This window comes from Dipodomys merriami, unplaced genomic scaffold, assembly GCF_024711535.1.
Source record: "Dipodomys merriami isolate MVZ:Mamm:240054 unplaced genomic scaffold, mDipMer1.0.p SCAF_4, whole genome shotgun sequence".
Classification (NCBI taxonomy): Eukaryota; Metazoa; Chordata; class Mammalia; order Rodentia; family Heteromyidae; genus Dipodomys; species Dipodomys merriami.
This window is the reverse complement of record NW_027205603.1, coordinates 188,060-207,466: the sequence shown is the minus strand read 5'-3', so window position 1 is coordinate 207,466 and position 19,407 is coordinate 188,060. Positions and strand designations below refer to the sequence as shown.

The following is a 19,407-nucleotide window of genomic DNA, read 5'->3' as shown; positions in this document are numbered from 1 at the left end:
GTTCTACTGTCAGCCAGCAAACTTGTTGAGTGTGTTCAGGGAAATTTTACTGTATTATAATTTTAGAATAAAAGGCTTAAGGGTTTTGTGCCTTAAAGGGGAAAATATTTACCTGCACAATTAATTCACAAATATGACTCAATTCCTACCTAGGAGGGACTGGAAACACTGATGTCTGACAGGAAAATTTGACTTTTACTCTCCTTTTGTTACTTTTTATACAGTACTGGGGTTGGAACACAATGCCCTCCTACTTGAAAGGCAGGCAGGCATTCTACTGCTGAAACATGCTACCAGCCCTGTTTTTGCACCAAATATTTTTTTTTTTTGAGATATTGGGCAGGGGTGGGAACTCTAACTTCCCGTCCAGGCACATTTAGGCTTCCTATTGAGATGGAATCTTGTGAACTTTTTTTCCTCTTGTCCAAGTTGACCTGGACCTGAGATCTTCCTAATGTCTCAATCATGCAGCTGGAATGACTGACATGCATCACTTTGCTCACCATTTGGTTGAAAAGGGTCTTCCATGTATGCCCACTTTGGCTTCAAACCATTATCATGTGAATCTCAGCTTCTTAGGTACCTAGGATGACAGGCATGAGCCAGCCAGCACCTGGAGATTTTAAATTAATTTAAGTTAGGTGTCAGTTAACCCAAGTGGGGTGTAGTTCTTGTCTTAGAAGTTGTGGTTTATCGCTCTGCCTTACTTAGTCTGTTACTGTGCATAACTTGTTTTTCCTTTTCTGACCCAGTTTCCCCAGCCAGCATTAAAAGCAAATGCTTTCGTTTGCAACATCAATGATGAAAGTAACCACATACACCAAAGAATATTGCCTTGTACTTTCATTCATGCATAGATTTTTTTTATAAAGTGTTGATTATAAGTTCTTAAGGAATTTATAAAAGTTGCAGCCTTGGTTGAAAGCCATTGGCTGCATTTAAGAGAATATTTCCTTGTGCTTTTTTTTCCTTTTGCATATAATTTTTATGGAGTGTTGATTGTTAGTTCTTAAGGAATTTACAAAGCGTTAGAATGAGCTAGATGCTTTGATTCATTTTACTCGTACTTTACTGGATCCTTTCTTTCTCTGATTAGCCCCGGATGTGGCACTATTTTTTTCACCAAGATCTGCATGTGTTACACATTTTTGTGGACAGAGAAGCTTGCACTTTCTCTGGGACAAAAAAAAAAAATGAACTAGTCCTTGTGGTTCTGCAGACATTTATATTCTGTCTGTCTCTCTCTGTTTTTTTAAGCAAAGTAGTAGAGCCTCAGTAGTTTCAAAATAGTTCTTCTTCCCTGGGCATTTGTTGGATGCAGTAATAGTGCCAGGGGGAAGGAAGCAGGCACAGTCTGATGGGGCTATGACTGGTCTACAGATTTGGATATAAAATGGCATCATTGAATTAATTAAAACCCCACTTAGATTTATAGATAAAAAAGCAATAGGTCCATATATATACATATATATATACATATATATATATATATATATTTTACTTCATACCCAGATGATGTGTTTGGACATAGGAAGATTTATTTGTGGCTATTATTTCCTCAGGGGCACACTGCAAATACATTTATTTATCTGCTACTACTTATACAGAATATGAGTTATGAGGCGACCTCCATCTCAGCAAGATAAATTCTGGCATCCACAGTCTAGCCAACCTCATCTGTCGCCACAGAGCTGAAGTGGATATTGAAATTTGTTTTCACAAGGAGGCAGGGAAGCCCCAGTGCTCGCTCACACACATCAGGTTGCTGGGAGCAGGTTATAAAATAGCCAGATGCCTATTAAAAAGTGTGTGTATGCAGGGGTGGAGGTAGTGGGGGGGGGGTTGTTGCTTCTCTTGTTGTATAGGAGTCGAGTTCTGATCACCCCACAGGGCAGCTTTGCATTCCTGTGGGGGCTCACTCCCAATAATGGTGACCCAGTGAAGAGTACAGGAGTCCGAATAGACTGTCACCAGAGGGTGTATGCTGATGCCTTGTGATGCAGCTGTGGTATCAAGAGGCCACGTTTTCTGCTTTCCAAAGATGCTGTGTTTAAGATGACAGATCACCTCTATTACTCCGCTGTATTTCGGCAGATAGCTCCTAGGAAGATCAAAGTAATGCAACATGTGATGGGAGGGTTTTTGTGTTTTTTCTTAGTATACATTGCAGACATGGCCACCAAAGCTTGTTGCTTCTCCCTTGGAAAAGCAATTTTAACTGCAGAAAATAATTAAATCTGCAGTACCTCACCATAATGAGAAATTTGACATGGGGGAAGGTTAATTATTTCCATCAGATCTGAGTTATCCAAGAAAACGCTCAAGGACGGCAAAAAGCATGCTCATGTGCGCACACGTGCACACACACACGCACACACTGCTGTGTGTTCACAGGTCCCTCTTGCTCAACACTCTCATCTTCCCCCATACAGGATCACACAGATTTGCGAAGCCACCTCTTCACAGTTGGAATGAAGCTAGAGACAGTGAATATGAGTGAACCCTTTCATATCTGTCCTGCATCAGTGACGAAGGTGGGTTTTCTTCCTTTGCACCACTGCATATGAATTAAACGAGCCTTTCAGCTCAAAGCAAATTGTACTGTGCAAGAACACACAGCAATAGCAAACAGCCAGAGAGGGCTCACTGTCACTCCAATCCAGTTCAGCTCTAAGCTCTTTCTGCTGTAGGCCACAGAAATTGTCCAATCAGAGGCCTCCTGCAGGTTGCAGAAGTTGTCTTGTCAGAGGCCTCCTCTTAGAAGGAACAAGGTAACTTCCTTGTTGTGATAGTGGTCTATGCAGAGTTGCATGCTGTAATCCTTCTAAAAAATAACGTGTTCTTCCTGCCTGATAGTAGGGACTCTTAATCCATTTGTACTTAGAAGCTGAAACTGGTTTCCACAAGCTAAGATTTCTCCCTTCTTTTCCTCATCTGCCTTCATCAACTTAAAGCAATTGAAAATGAAATTACTTTTATTATAGAAAGCATAGTTTTTGATGAAATGATCAAATCTTTTAAGATTATAAGACCTTTTCTTCATAAAAGAAATCTCAGTGGTGTCAACTATGGTACAATTAATTTAAATGCCTTCTTAAAGCCAGGCATTGGTGGCTCATGCCTGTAATCCTAGCTACTCAGGAGGCTGAGATCTGAGGATTATAGTTTGAAGCCAGCCCGGACAGGAAAGTCCATGAGATTCTTATCTCCAATTAACCAGCAAAATGCTGGAAGTGGACTTGTGGCTTAAATGGTAGAGCACTGTTGAGCACAGAAGCTCAGGGACAAGTGCCCAGGCCCTGAGTTCAAGCTGCAGAACTGGCACCAAAAACAAAAAACAAACAAAACAAAACAATAAAACTAAGGGAGGAATTGACATATGGTTTGGTTAATAGACTTTTGTACATTTATTTCAAAAGGAGAGGTTTTTTGTTTTGTTTTTCCCTTGAACTTGAGTTTAAACTCAGGACCTTACACTCTTGCTTAGCTTTTTTTTTTAAAGCACTTTACCACTTGAACCACAACTCCACTTCTGACTCTTTGCTGGTTAATTGGAGATAAGAGTCTTATAGACCTCTACCTGAAACTCAATCTTCAGGTCTCACTCTCCAAGGGACCTAGGATTACAGGTGTGAGCTACCAGGACCAATTATACCTTTTTAGCCACTGGATCAACTTAATATTATACGTGGAAATGCTGGTTTGTGCTCCAGTCTCTCTGATGAAATACATTATCTGCCTGGGGAAGAGGCAGAGGCGTGCGGTGGCGCTGTGACACTATTACATATGTAATAATTCATCTCAGCTTTTAATTTTTCTTCTTTCAGGTTTTTAACAATCATTTTTTTCAAGTAACTATTGATGACCTCAGACCAGAACCTAATAAACTGTCAATGCTGTGCCATGCAGATTCTGTAGGGATTTTGCCAGTACAATGGTGCCTTAAAAATGGAGTCAACCTCACTCCTCCTAAAGGTAGGTATTGTGAGAAAGCTTGGAGGGATTTGAGTGACTCAGGGTGGTGCCTTATTGTCATTGTAGTGATACTTTTGTTTAACTGGACAGGCTTGTGTTGGGTTGGGTTGGGATTCAGTGGATCTAGTGCGTTGTTCCTGGTTAGATTGTCCGGCATGTTGACTGCAGCTCCGTCGCCAGGGGTGGGGGGGTTGAGGAGGGCTCCCCTGTTCCCCTCCCCAGCTATTCTGACAACCTTTGTTCCTCTACTAGTTTACTGTATAATTGGTAGCTGGGCTGCTGTTGTTGCCAAAGGATTGAAGTTAAGTGTTTGACAATGTCTGAGAAATGCCTTTGGAAGTGTAACAAAATGCAAATAAGGCATTTCTTGAGATTTTATGTCCAACAAGTCCGATTTTCTCCAAGGAGTCCCATTGCTGTCTGGTCTTCAACAGTTTGATGCTATAACACATTACAGAAATTCACTAGGAATCCAGTAAGCATTACAGTCATTTTAGACTGGGATCCAAGCATGGCATGCTTAAGAAGTAGCACCCTTATAGTTAAATAAAGTGGATTGTCCTCCTCAGCTTACCTAAGGTGCATTCAGGGTAGACTATATAGTAGAAAGGTGAGAATTTAAGAAAGGAGTTGATAAGGGGCTGGGAAGGTGGCTCAGTGGTAGAGTGCTTGCCTTGCATGCATGAGGCCCTGGGTTCGATTCCTCAGTACCACATAAGCAAAAAGAAAAAATCTGGAAGTGATGCTGTGGCTCAAGTGGAAGAGTGCTAGCCTTGAGCTGAAGAGCTGAGGGACAGCCCCCAGGCCCAGAGTTCAGGCCCTACAACCGGAACCCAAAAAAAATAAATAAAAAAAATGAAAGGAGTTGATGAGGGCTGGGAAGGTGGCTCAATGGTAGAGTGCTTGCCTAGCATGCGCGAAGCCCTGGGTTCGATTCCTCAGTACCACATAAACAGAAAAAGCCAGAAGTGGCGCTGTTACTCAAGTGGTAGAGTGCTAGCCTTGAGTAAAAGAAGCTCAGGGACAGTGCCCAGGCCCTGAGTTCAAGCCCCAAGTCTGGCAAAAAAAAAAAAAAAAAAAAAAAGAAGGGAGTTGATGGCAACAGCAGAGGAGAAAATTGGAAAGATTAGAAAAGTGAATTTGCTGAGGGTAGATTTTAACAGTCGGTCATAAAAGAAAGTGTGGTTTATATCCATCTGGGTACTAACCTTTTCAAGTTACGATGATTTTGGGTATTTACCACCTGTGAAGAATAATTTCCTGCTCACCTGGAGGAATCCTTTACTTGTGTTGTGCCTGACTTCTCTGCAGCATCGTTTTCCTCTCCTCCTCCCTGGAAGGAGATGCTTTTCCGTGTTTACACCTTAGCTGTTGGCTCTTCAGACTAATGTGATACAGTCATGGCACCTGGTCTATTGCTGCTATGGGGAACTCTTATATAACAGCTGTTACTAGTCATTGGTTTGTTTTTTCAGTTTATTCATTTTTCTTAGCTTTAAGTGTTTATGTGAAAGGATTTCAATTCCACATATCATTTTGTGAGTACAGGGAATCTCGATGTCACCCTTTCACCAGTCTTCCTCATCTGTCCCCATCCCATTCACCTCCTCAACTTACCTAGCTCCATTTTCATGTATGTACTTTGAATATTGGTACTGCATTCTCCCATCCTTTCTCTCTTCATTCACCTGTCCCCTTTCTCTTGATCTTAAACTGTAGCCTTTCCCCAACACATGTTCCAGTTCTGTGGAATTCTGTTAAACTGTTAGTTGTTCAAAGAAGTCCACCAATGGAATCCTCCCCTGCCTATACCATGTTTCAGTTAATATGTTCGTTTTATATGCACTTGATCCTATATGGTCCTATATAATTTAGACTTAACTTACACATAGAGAAAACATGAGATCTTTGTCTCTCTGAGCCTGACTTAGTTCATGTAACTGTTTTGTCCAGGTCCATCCATTTCTTTGCAAAGGATATAATATCATTCTTCCTGATGAATGAGTAAAATTCTATTGCATATATCCAATCACTGTCTTAAGTGTCTGACTCATTTAGTCCTCAAAAGAATGCCGTGAAGCCACTTAGACACAGAGAGATTATATGCTCAAGGTCCCACAGATTGGGAGTGGCAGGCAAGAGGCCTGGCTCTGACTCTGTGTGCTTCATGATGCACATAACTCCTCTGTGTGTGTTTGTGTTTCAGTTCCCACCAGCCTTTGGACCTAATCATTGTGCTTCTGTTTTCAAGACTCAATGTAGACTCTTACAGTAGGCTTCAGGTGCTCTGCAAAATCAAACAGATCATAAGTCTTAAGTATTTTTATAAACCTTTAATATGGCCACCCAGCTTTCTCTTATTGGTGATCTGTTGGCAGTAGATAAGATGGACTTTCCTACTATGGAATTCAAGAACCCATCACCTGCCAAGTTTGAAAGCCCATCCTATCCTAGGGCCATCTTTGTTTCTTCTAACTTGTGTAATAAATTATGTAGGGGATGGAGCCAGTGTCACTGAAAGGAACTTTTTCTACCTATCTAAAGTATTGCTTGGTTAAGCTTTGAAAATTTCTAGTAAATAATTGGATCTGTTTAGAAATTCCAAAGGGAAATATATTTATATCAATGTTTTGGTTGCTTGATTAGTCCAATTGTGGCAGGAGCTTCACTGTACGAGTATCATTAGAGTTTTTAAATGGGTAGCCTATGAACTGTATGAAAATAAATTGTTGGCCTAGCTTGAATGGTTATGAGGAAAATAGGTGTGTCTATTTGGATACTTGGATTTTATGATATTAAAAGTTGTTTTATGTTAATGTAATTGAATTTTTAAATATTCAGTGAGAGAACTACACAATACATTAATAAAGTTAAATATTTTTTATATTTGAAGCTTTTTAATTCCCAATAACTGTACACTATTAATCTGTGTTTTGTTTATCACGAGTATTTGTGTTACTTGAAGAAGTAAAATTGTCTTTCTGCAGCCTTCTGAGCATTCACTCCTCTATAGAAAGTAAAGCATGTCTTTTACAAAACCTTGAAGATGAAAGAATGTTTCTTTATAAATACGATAAATTCTTTGTAGGATAATGCTCACAGTGGTTGTTAATGCCTGCCATGAAAAAAGTCTCAGTGATAACTTTAGGGAGGCAAGAGTTTGAACTCAGAGCTTGGTTGTTGATAAACTGGTATTCTTCATGTAGAATCATGTCCTCATCCCTCTTATGGACTGGTTATTTCTGACATAGGGTTTTACTTCCTGCCTAGGTGCACACCTAGACTGAGATCCTTTCATTCTTTACTTGCTGCAGTAGCTAGGGCAACAGGCACATGCGACTACACCCAGCTATTGCTTGAGAAGTGATCTTACTTGTATGCATACATTGGCCTGGACTAGGAGCCTTTTGATGTCCATCATCCAAGTAGCTAGGATTACAGGCATGAGCCATTGATGCCCAGCTCCCTGATAACTTTTTAAAACCTTAAAGCATTCAAGAAATGATGGGTGTTATTAGTTCAGAATTTATAGTACTTTACTAGAGTTGTCTGGTGGCCTTGAGTCTGTTTGCGTGCAATAGAATTTTCACTTATTGACTAGTAAAAACAAGAAAAAAAAAACCCTTCTCCCCAGAAACACCCAAACACTAGCAACTTATATATAAAAAGTCAGGAATAGGACTAGATTAATACATAGTATAGGCAACACAATGACTCTTAGCAAACTTATCATAATGAAATAAATACAAATAAAAATCATATTCACATACTACATTTTTTTTTAGTTGAGGTAAAAGTCCATATAGAGAAGAGAGGGATTTAGTTTTGATGAATGTAGAGAATCAAAGATTCTCAGACTTTACTGTGAAAAAGAGCCTGAGGATTAAAGTATATAGCATATAGACTATGTATAATAAATATAATTAAAGGGCTGGGAAGGTGGCTCAGTGGTAGAGCGCTTGCCTTGCATGCCTGAGGCCCTGGGTTCGATTCCTCAGCACCACATAGGCAAAAAGAAAAAAGCCGGAAGTGGTACTATGGTTCAAGTGGTAGAGCGCAAGCCTTGAGCTGAAGAGCTGAGGGACAGTGCCCAGGCCCAGAGTTCAGGCCCCACGACCGGACCTAAAAAATAAAAAAATATATATATATAATTAAATAAATATAAATAATATAAAGTATAATATAAAGTATAACATAATCTAATATAAAGTATACAAAGGATGTGTGTAAGTTGTATACAAATATTGTGTCATTTTATATATGGAGCTTGTGCCCACATGGATTTTGGTGTCTGGATGGGGAAAATCAGTCTTCCTGGTACAGAGGGATGACTATACTATTTTTACCTTTTCAAGTTTCTATCTTTGTCTGTCTGTCTGTCTGTCTGTCTGTCTGTCTGTCTGTCTGTCTGTCTGTCTGTCTTTCCTGGCACTAGAGTTTGAATTCCAGGCATTGTACTTGCTTCTATGGTGTCCTACCACTTGAGCCACTCTAGCATTCTGCTGGTTTTGGAAGTAGAATCTCACAATTTTCCTGCCCAGTTTAGCTTGGAACTATACTCCCGTGGGTGATGGACTTCTGAGTAGCAGAACCGCTTGCACCGAATTCTTCAAGTTTTTGAACTCAATACATGCTTCATGCTTTTAAAAGTAGAAGTTGGGCTGGGAAGGTGGCTCAGCGGTAGAGTGTTTGCCTTGCATGCATGAGGCCTTGGGTTCGATTCCTCAGCACCACATAAGCAAAAAGAAAAAAGCCAGAAGTGGCACTGTGGCTCAAGTGGTAGGGCGTTAGCCTTGAGCTGAAGAGCTGAGGGACAGCGCCCAGGCCCAGAGTTCAGGCCCCACGACCAGACCCCCCCCCCAAAAAAAGAAGTTTTTTTCCCCCCTCATATTAGAAAGCACTTTGTAAGGTGGAGTCTTGGTTTTAACCTCAATCATTTTCTACCTGAGGAAGTGAAGTTCTGTTGTTTTAAATGATACTGGAATCCTGAGGTTGTGGTTGATTTATTTTCTGCATAATCATAGTTAAGGTTTCTGCTGTTCTTACTCCCTGCATTCTCCATAAAAATCAATTCATCTTATTACTTCTGGGGAATTTTGGTAACCCTACATAGGACTAGCAGATGTTAATGAACCATGACTTTGAAGAAGTTGTGAATTCTGTATTTCTAGGGATTAATCTTCCAAGTGTGGAAGGCTGTTACACATTTGTGGCTTTATTTGTTGACCTCCCTTCCCATCTTACAACAGTGGAATATATTTATTTGTATAATTAAAATGAATAAGAATTTAGACGTGGTGGTTTTTGTAGTGTGGTTTAGGGTTTCCTTTTGAGGTCGTTTATTGGAGGCCTTATCTTAACCCAAAGGCTGGGAATCCTGCTGTGGAAGTTTTCAAACATCATTCCTTGCTTTATTCATATACAAATGGAGGAGCTTTTTAAAAAATATCAGTTTGTTATATTCGATTTAAATTCTGAGGTTTATTTTTAGAATATGTAGGATTTATTATCCTTGTTGCCAGATAATTTCACATGTTTTCCAGGAATTAATTACAGGGTTGAGATTCCTTTAAAAACCATGAACACTGCTTGCAGTTATGAGTTGACTTGTTCCTAAATAATATTAAGTGGGAAGCAGCTGAAGAAAGGAAGGGCATCTGGCACTGAAAGAGACTGCAAAGGACACAGATCTTCCAAGGCTTTGTTTTGGCTCTATTGCTATTAATTTTTTTAAGTCTATCCCCAGACCTTGGAGACAAGATAGTTAAGCCAAAACAGATGAGGAAATTTCAGTAGCTTTCTTTAAGTGTTTTCCCTGTTAAGGAAAGGCTAGAACCTTGGAGTTTTGATTCCATTAATTTAAACCCAGTAAACAAACAACATGCCGACCTCAGAGGTCCTATTAAAAGTTCAGATTGAACAAATTCATAAATAAAGGAAGTAGAAAGGTGTATAGGTTATCACTTGTGACTTGCTATATTTACATTATGTCATGATCCTTCACGGCATGTCATATCAAAGATTATAGACTTCGAAGAGGAAGAGTTCCACCCTGCAAGGATCTTCTGTAAGAAGTGTTTGATTTCTTTTGTAAAAACATGGGAACACAGTGTGAAGCAAATGGCTTATTTTAGCCTTTTGATTTGTCTCTTAGCTGGCTGTTGAATAGGCACATTAAGTTAACATAATGTAGGAAATAGAAGTATGTTTTAGATCACTGGGGCTGACCGTGAATCCTACCTAATTCATGCTCCTTTCCTAAGAACAAACCTTATCACTGGCTGGTGTCTTTAGTCCATTCTGTCATCCGTTATATTTTAGAAAGGGCAGAGGAAATGATAGAAACACTCCTTCTTTCAAAAGATGTTAGCATTTCTCCCTGTTGAACTCAGACTCTTAATAAATAGATACCCTTGAAGACTGAGACATCTTCGAGTTCTCTGGGAATCTTTTTGATATTTTCAGAACTGGACTAAATGTTGTCTCTGATCTGACTGCATGTTTTTTATGACCACTCAGCTCAGGTGACCATTAAGTACCATCTTGTTACTGTGTTCACCTGACTTCCTTTAGTTCACCCTTTGCAGTCAGTTTTATCATACCAAAACATACCTTCCACACATTCTACCAGTGTTCTGGCCCTCCAATATCTCCCACCTCCACCTCACTCGGTGCCAACGCCACGGCCATGACTATGGCTGACAAAGCCCACTCATTCTGAGCTTCACCTCCTTGTCTAGTCTCATGTTGTGAATGTCCCTCTTCAATCTGTTCCAGCCACACCATGATGTTCTTCCTACATTATGGTGGCACATCGTCTCCTGAAGATTCGGTACATCCTGTTTGCTCTACTGGGATGCACTCCCCAGCCACATGGCTATTTTAGCAAACAGTCTGATGGAAGACATGCATTCGTCCCTATTTGGGTTGTTGCCATCCTTCCTGTAAACCCATGCACTACAAGAACCCTGGTATGATGCAATGTAGAGCACATTGAGAAAGGCCTGCTTTGGAACGGGCAGATGGCTCCCAGTGCCTGTTCTGCCTGGCCAGCTCTGTGCAATCTCACTTCCTCAGCCGGGCCATGTGGATGTTTGTCCCAGGAAGAAATACCATTGAGTGTGTGGCTTCATTGGGTATTCAGAGAATGTTTGGTTGTTTCCAAAGCACTAAAAGCATGAGCTTGAAAGGGAAGAGATGAGCTTCTAAGAGTAGTGCATCGAATTGGTGCCCCCAGAGAGCTGCTGGGTGAACATAAGATTCGGAGACAGAATTGAGAGGCTGCTCTAAGAATGTATATTGTATTGTGTTATATATTTTGGTCCTAAATAAACTTGCTATTTGCACACACTGACCCATGCTTCAGTTATATTGTAAAGCAGAGCAAAGATATTCTGGCTAAATAACTTTTGCTATTGAAATCATTTCGTGTTTATTATTGACAACTTGAAAAACATAAAGAGGTTAAAAAACAAACTGCAGCCACAACAACAAAAACCTAAATAGCCACAAGTCCAAGCTAATTATCTCAATGTTTATTCTTAAGGTTTTCTTTGATTTTTCTGATGGTTGCATATTTTTATATCTGTCTGCATTAAATTTGCAGCAGTCTGTTCATCTACAGCCATGACAATCCTTTCTCCTTAAATGATTTTTTTTTTCAACAAGTTGTGCAGCATTCTGTAGACTGGGTAAACTTGGCAACGTCTCAGCACTTCTTGTGGATAAAAGAAAATATTTCAGCGCTTCTCTCTCCAGTTCCACAAGGATTACCAATCATAGTGCTCAGAGTATCTTAACGTATGATAGTTTTTCGGGTCATTTTTTAAAATAGGATAGGTTCCCAGAAGTTAAGTTGTTCAGTCAAAGGGCATGGGTATATTTATTTATTTTCAAATACTTTTTCAAAAGCATCATCCATTTGTACTGCCAAGGGAAATGTTTACAAGGGAAGCTGGGTTATGTCAATGAATTTGTATCATAAGAAAAGAGATCATCAACCTCTTCCCTTTTGGATCTGGAACACTTGGAATTTCATTCAGAACAAACACTAATAAAGGCTTAAATAACTCTAATAGATATGGTTTAACAGTCTCCCAGGGCAGCTTGTTGCAGATTTTAATAGCCCAAGGGGTTTTATTTCCTTTTATTTTCTTCTCCTCTCTATTCTTTCTCCCCCTCCCTCCAGGCTGAAAACATGTTTTCCTGGCTACAGCCTCAGCATTTCTTGTGCTGTCTTTGTTGATTAATGAGTATAATTGACCCCTCTTGTCTCTATTATACAATCCATGGCAATTTGTTTTTATGTAGCAGTTATTTTCTGAGCTGTCACAAAACTGCCTTACAAAGAAAGCTCATTATCTGCCCAAAGGAAAAGAATTTTAACTGATGGAGTGAATAAGGCTCCCTGAGAGGAGAAGGAGAAGGAAGAAAAGTCTAAGCTGTTCCAACGTTAAGCAAAGGAGTGAATTTTAGAGGCAGAATAATTAATTGTTGCTTAGATAATACCCAGCAAGACTTGATTATATCTAAAAATTATTAGATTAAAAATGGCTCCCTGCAGACACTCTCAAAGCTTGGATATATAGAAGAATTGAATGCACATCTAAGACAACACAGAGAGTGACATTTTAAAGCCCATTAAACGGTGGCTCTAAAGCCCAGCTAGATGTCTCTATGTAAGAAATAGGGGTGAGGGGGCTGTTTAAAATGTGTATGCCAGTACTGGGGATTGAACACAGGGGCCTGGTGTTCTCAGTTGGCTTTTTCTCTCAAGGCTAGTGCTCTACCTCTTGAGTTACACGTTCACTTCCATGGAGTGACTTCTTAATTGGAAAGTTTTATCTAAGTAGATGTTGACCCTACAGTAGACGCAAATTTATGAGCATCCCCAAATGTTTTGTATTCCAGCTAGCTCCTCCCCTCCACCTCAGGAAGTTGGTTTTGTGTGTGTGTGTGTGTGTGTGTGTGTGTCTGTGTGTCTGTGTGTGTGTCTGTGTGGTGTATGTCTGTGTGTTTGTGTGTCTGTGTGTCTGTGTCTGTGTGTGTTATTTTTTTTTCCAATACTGGGTCTTCAACTCAGAGTTCGAGTCTTGCTTAACTTTTGTATTCAAGGCTGGCATTCTACCCCTTGAGACAAACCTACACTTTCAACATTTTTTCTGGTTAATTGAAGAGTCATGGATTTTATCTGCAGGGGCTGGCTTCAAATAGCGATGCTCAGATCTCAGCCTCCTGGGTAGTTAGGATTACAGGTGTGAGCCTTTAGCATTGAGTTGTGTTTTTCTTATTTTTGATTCCAAACTCTCCTCTCACCTCATCTTTTCATGGCTGCTATGGTGGATGTATATTGCATAATTCCATGCCCTCCTGTAAAAATGGAGTCAATAAGTAAAGTGACACGGGCAAGAGCAGTATTTAATTAAATTCCATGCACACAAGTAGCTGCTTCTCAGGCTCCTCCCAGAATCTCAGGTGTGCCCTCAAACCATCACACCAGAGAGGCCCCTGTGTCAACTCTCCTTTCCTTCCTTTTCAGCAATACAGGTCAAAGAGAAGCTTACCTTCATTCCTCCTCTTCCTTCTTTTCTTTGGGGGATTTTGTCTCCCTTGCCTTTATTCCTCTACTAGCCTTCTGTTGTTCATTTGATTACATTTTTAAGTCATCTTCTCTGTTTTTCTTCCCCAATGCATATGAAGGTAAGTATCATTGTTTATGTCTGAAAAAAATGGATTCTAAGAATGTGTGTGTGCTGTGTTCTCTTTCATGTGTCCTCCCTGATAGCAAATCTCCCCACTGGGGAAAAGCCACTGCAGGGCTGTAGGTAAAGTCCATCCTTCCTCATCTGGTTCCAGGTGCAACCTTAGGATCACAAAGGTGTGCCTCGCTTGTATTCAGATTCAGTACATTACAGTTTCTAAAGTGTCTCACTCCGCCCTCCTCAAATCCAGAAGACTGTTAGGCTTGCCTTTCAGTGGCATGGTGGTGACCGCTTACTCATTCTCGTCACTTACCCATGGGGAGGATTGCTCATTTGCCTGGCACTTGGCCCAGCTGATGATATCTATATTGTCGTTCACAGGTTACTCTGGCCAGGACTTTGACTGGGCAGATTATCATAAGCAGCATGCAGCAGAGGAAGCACCTCCCTTCTGCTTCAGAAATGTAAGCGACTTCCCCTGTTACCCCTTTGTACATCATGGATGCTGTTCGCTATACAGTTTGCTGTCTATCAGCATCACACACCTTCAGAGTGTCTCAAAAGTTCCCCTTTAGCTGTAGAAGCAAATTGGCTAATAAACGTACAGTGACTTTAGCCTGTTAAAGGTTTATTTATTGCTTATAGAATATTTCAAGGTAAGCCGGGTGCCCATGGCTCATGCCTGTAATCCTAGCTACTCAGGAAGCTGAGATCTGAGGATTGCAGTTCAAAGCCAGGCAGGAAAGTCCATGACTTTCTGGGTAGGAAAGTCTGTGAGACTCTTATCTCCAGTAAAACTCAGAAAACCGGAAGTGGTGCTGTGGCTCAAGTGGTAGAGCGCTAGCCTTGAGCTGAAGAGCTGAGGGACAGTGCCCAGGCCCAGAGTTCAAGCCCCACAACCGACAAAAATAAAATAAAATATAAAAATAAGAATATTTCAGGGTGCTGTCTTTAGTGGGTGGTTCTCATTTTGGTGAGACATGGGCTAGACTTAGCACCTGAGAGAGCCAGCAGAAAAGAAAAAAAGATTAAGAGGATAAAATCCTTCATTCTAACTACAGTAGTCTGGTGGTGACATATTATATGGCTCTACCTTCCATTGATGAGACTTAATCTCTCAGCTGTTGTAAGTGATGCCAAGAAATGGGTTTGGGCTGAGAGCTACTATATCCTAGCTATGACACCATACTGGGGAAGACTGTACAAATACCAGTGCACAGTGGCCATCAACGGTACACCATAGGATATGTCCTTAACATATGATGTTATAATGCTGAGCCAACTGTTAAGCAAGGCTTTGTTCCTGAGACTTCTGAAAAATTATAATTTTATTTTTTCTTTGATTACCTTATTAAGGACTTCAATAATCAATAAGAAGAGTTTTGTGCTTTACTTAAGCCACTACCTTATTCAAAAATACCTCACCAGCATAATAATAGGATTTTTGTGATAGCAACCAGTGTGTGTTTATATAGTTATCCAAGGTAGTTTTATGAAGCACACTCTTGTCAGACTTGTTTCTGAGCCTGAGCTTCTGGCACTATTGACTTTGAGTCATCCCTGAAGTCATTTCTACTACAGGATCACAGATTATGGACAGCCAGAGAGAAAAGGGGCTGCTTAGTGGAAGCTCAAGACTAAGCAGAAGTTAAAATGAGATTGTAGAAGGTTAAGAGGACATGTCCTTATAAATCTAGGAGGAAATAGGTGCCAGAGTTGGAAATTGGGCTTCGTGGAGGGCTAAATGAACTTTCCACTGGAAGACATTGCTTTTGCACACACAACAGTGTCTCCGAAGAACTACTTGGCATATGTTTAAGTGATGAGGGTCACAGCCGTGAAGCACCATGAAGACATCAGCCAATGAGTCCTAAGGCATCTTAAGTGCAGTGACACTTCCTGGACGTCAATATGGTGACATTGATGTCGCCATCTCAGAATCACCTGCCTGGCTGTCTTTCATTTACTCCCTTTAACGCCCCCAAAGTCCATTTTAGATTGTGCTTTCTACCTTACAATGTATATGCCTTCCCTGAGTCTTCAGTCTTGGGAAGGGAATTTTTATGCAGCCCCTTTGTTCTGTACTTTAGGAATAACTACATAGTTCCCCTAAAGCTTCCTTCTGTTGCTGCCTCCTCCCTCCCTCCTTCTCCCTCTTCCTCTTCTTCTTTTTTCTTTCAATCTTTGGCTTTCTTTGAACCAGGATTTGCCTAAATGTCTTTTAATTGTGGAGCAAGAAGTCACATACTCAGTTGGCATCTGTATTTTCCAGCTTTAGCCACCAAGGTTAAATCCGCTTTAATGAATGTGCTTGTGTATTCATTAGGAATGGCATTGTTTCTGGTTTTCTGTTTGTTTTAATAGGCAGACTTGTTGTCTGCCTATTGGCATATGCATTGCATTATTGCCACTAGCTTGCTACAAGTGCTCTTTAATGGAATGTCTATTATGAATTTACTTTTTAATCACACATCTTGTGTGTACTACAAGAGAGCTGGTATAGAATTGGATGCTTGGAACACATTTCCCCCTGGGATGTTTAACAATCAGAGGCGGTTATGAAATGGATTGGCACAGGCAAATGCTTAGTAAAATAAAACTCAGAGGTAACAGTTTTGCTATTGATCCCTTAGAAATTACCCTCAAGCAGTGAGTTGAAATGAAAATAGGTTTGGCGGTGGTAGCCTTCCTTTATTAAGTAGATAAAATGCATTTGAATTTACTTAAAGGTTTTTCAAGCAGCCTATTGAGTTGTATTATCAGGAAGAATCTCAATATATAATGTGTGTAGATGAGATGAGATGACTCTCAGGGAAAAAAAGCCCAGTTAGAAAAAAAAAAATGCCTCTGCTTCTCTCTTTCCAATAAGTCATAAAGAAAAGAGAAAATTGATTTTTTAACATGAAGTATGTGGTTTTATTCTGATTACATAAAGATATGATTACATTTTTCAACTTGTTTTTTTGTAGAAAGACACAACTATGATTTAGATACCTTGAATTCTTTTCACAAGTCATGGAAAGTTGTAGGCTCTATTACTTACAGGAACCTGTTTATGTCAGTTTATGTATCTCAGAAAAGATGTGTTGCTATAGTATTGTAACATATCGAGTTATAATTCGTAGTGACTGATGATTTGGGAAGATTTCATATCATTTATTTAAAAACAGTAATAAGGAAGGAATTTTGCTTCTAGTATTGACTGAGGAAACTCCTGAATTGATCCTTCTGAAGCAATTTAACTCCAGTCGAGTACCAAAAACAAATACAGGAAGTGACTGCAGAATGAACTGAACAGGCTGTTCTGGAGGGCAGCAAGTGGTTGGACAAGAAGCAGCAGCATGGTCTGGTTTTCCCAGTTTTTAGCTTTTGGCATGAACATAGACAGAGTTGTCAATTTGGGGAATGACTGAAAGCATGATAGAAAACTCACATGCTTTTCTGCCTTGATGAGCCAGGTTACAGAATTTTGGCAACCAAAGATACTGAAAGTGGGAGGTGTTTCAGTCAAGGGAAACTTGCAAGTTGTAGGTAGAAATGCTACCAACATGTGTGGCTGATCTTTGAGCCATGTATGTGCCAGGTAGTTAAGGATAAAAGCAGAGAACTAAGATTTGGGCTCATCTCAAGAGTTTGTCATTTGAAGCCCATCAAACTCTGACTTGTCAGTCAGTAGTAGAGATGCAAGTTGAAACCAGTGACATACCACTAGATGCCTAATAGAATGGCTAAAAGTGTTTAAGTGTTGAAATACCAAGTGCTGATGAGGACTTCTAAAATCCGGAACACTCACATACTGCTGGTCAGAATGCAAAATGGTGTAGCCAGTTTGGAAGAGAATTGTGCAGTTTCTTCAAAGAGCAAGCATTCATTTGTCATAGGGTCCAGCAATCCTATTTTCAAAGAAACAAAAGTTTAGTTGAACTGGGTCCCTCACAATTCATGCAATCAAATCTTAATCCTCTTCCACATACCTTTGCTTAGAGTGTGTATTTAGAGGTAGGTAGAAGAAGTAATTCAGATAAAAGAAGGCCATATTGGTAAGTCCTAATCCGCTATGACTAGCGTCTGTATAAGAAGAAATTAGAGGGCATGCACATGTGTGTGTGTGTGTGTGTGTGTGTGTGTGTGTGTGTGCAAGCACACACACACACACACACACACACACACACACACACACAGAGTGAAGACCATATAAGAACACATGATCAGATGACCTTCTACAAGCCAAGCAGAGAAGCCACCCAACCATCAATGTGGTTCCATCTTGATGACCAACTTGATGACATCTTGTCAGCTTACAGGCTCCAGAATTATGAGAAAATAAACTTAGTTGTAAAAACAAAAACACTTCCATTTATATAAGAACTTGCACCTGAGTGTGCACAGCAGATTGATTCACCGTTACTTACTATTGAAAATGACTCACATGTCCTTTATCTGGTAATGGGTAAACAGTGATACATAAACTACTCAGCAATAAAACAGAACAAGCAATAGCATAGATGAATCTCAGATGTCTGTGGCTAGGGGAAAAATGCTAGACTCAAAAGGCTGGATATAGTGTGATTCCATTTACATGAATATAAAATGAGAAAGGCAAGACATAGATGGGAAATTGCTTGGAGCTGTGGCTTGAGGAGGCAGGCCTGGGTGCCAGGGAACCAGAGAAGGGATTTTGGAGAATGTGAGCATCATCTCTTCTGCAGCTCACTTGCGGTGAAGAGCATGTGAATGAATCCCTCATTGGTCTTCCAGTCCTACCTTTGTAAAACAGCGCACCCCAGTCAGGGCATTTTTCTATATGTAAAAATTGCAAAGTTAATTTTTAAAAAATGAATATAAATAAATAAAACCGAAGGGGGAAAAAGGAAATTAAAGGTAATTTCAGATGAAAGAAAACAGAATTCATCACTGGCAGACCTGCCTATAAGAAATGCTAAGCTGGGTACTGGCGGCTTACACCTGTAATCTTGGCTGACTCACGAGGCTGAACTATGAGGACTGTGGTACAAAGTCAGCCTAGACAGACAAATCCAATAGACTCTTATCTCCAGTTTACCAATGAACAGATAAAAGTGGAGCTGTGGTTCAAGTGGTAGAGTGTCAGCCTTGAGCAAAATAGCCACGCAAGAGCTTGAGGCCCTGCATTCAATCCCTAGTATTAGCACCAAATCATCAACAACAATGCAGAAAGAAAGAAAGAAATGCTAGGAGACATTTTTCAAATGTCCTTTCAAAGAAAATAATGTCAGATGATCACTTCATCTGCCTACCTGTACCCCCTCAAGGGATGATTTTAAGCAAAAATGTGGGGGAATAGAGTCGAGATGCACATTAGTGATCAATAAAATCAGGGTGCATGTGGAACTGGAAAGAGAGAAGGTATGTATACTGTCCTTTGATAAATATTCATCACCCTCTATGTGCTAAGCATTGCTCTCACTTCTGGGCTATGAGAACTAAGAAGTCAAGGTTCTCTCCTCAGGTTCGTTCACGAATATTCTTGGACAGCCCTGTGATCACCTATGTGGCCTGCTGTCAGCCACTGGCTCAGTGCTGGTTCTGTTTCTCTTTTAGACATCTTTTAGTCGGGGTTTCACCAAGAATATGAAACTTGAAGCTGTGAATCCCAGAAATCCAGGAGAACTCTGCGTGGCTTCCGTGGTCAGTGTGAAGGGACGGCTGCTATGGCTTCACTTAGAAGGTAGGTACAATTCATAATTGCCTG

The 19,407-nt window shown here is 40.3% G+C and overlaps 1 protein-coding gene across 2 annotated transcripts in view; it reads left to right on the top strand.

Annotated features, from left to right (window-relative positions):
* Positions 1-19,407, top strand: part of LOC138805553 (scm-like with four MBT domains protein 2) — a 151,259-nt gene that overhangs the window by 90,600 nt on the left and 41,252 nt on the right. For both annotated transcript variants that reach the window (XM_069990306.1, XM_069990309.1), the window contains exons 8-11: positions 2,433-2,534; positions 3,828-3,975; positions 14,058-14,140; positions 19,257-19,383. In XM_069990306.1, the coding sequence (XP_069846407.1) occupies positions 2,433-2,534; positions 3,828-3,975; positions 14,058-14,140; positions 19,257-19,383 (460 nt within the window). The remainder of the gene's footprint in view (positions 1-2,432; positions 2,535-3,827; positions 3,976-14,057; positions 14,141-19,256; positions 19,384-19,407) is intronic.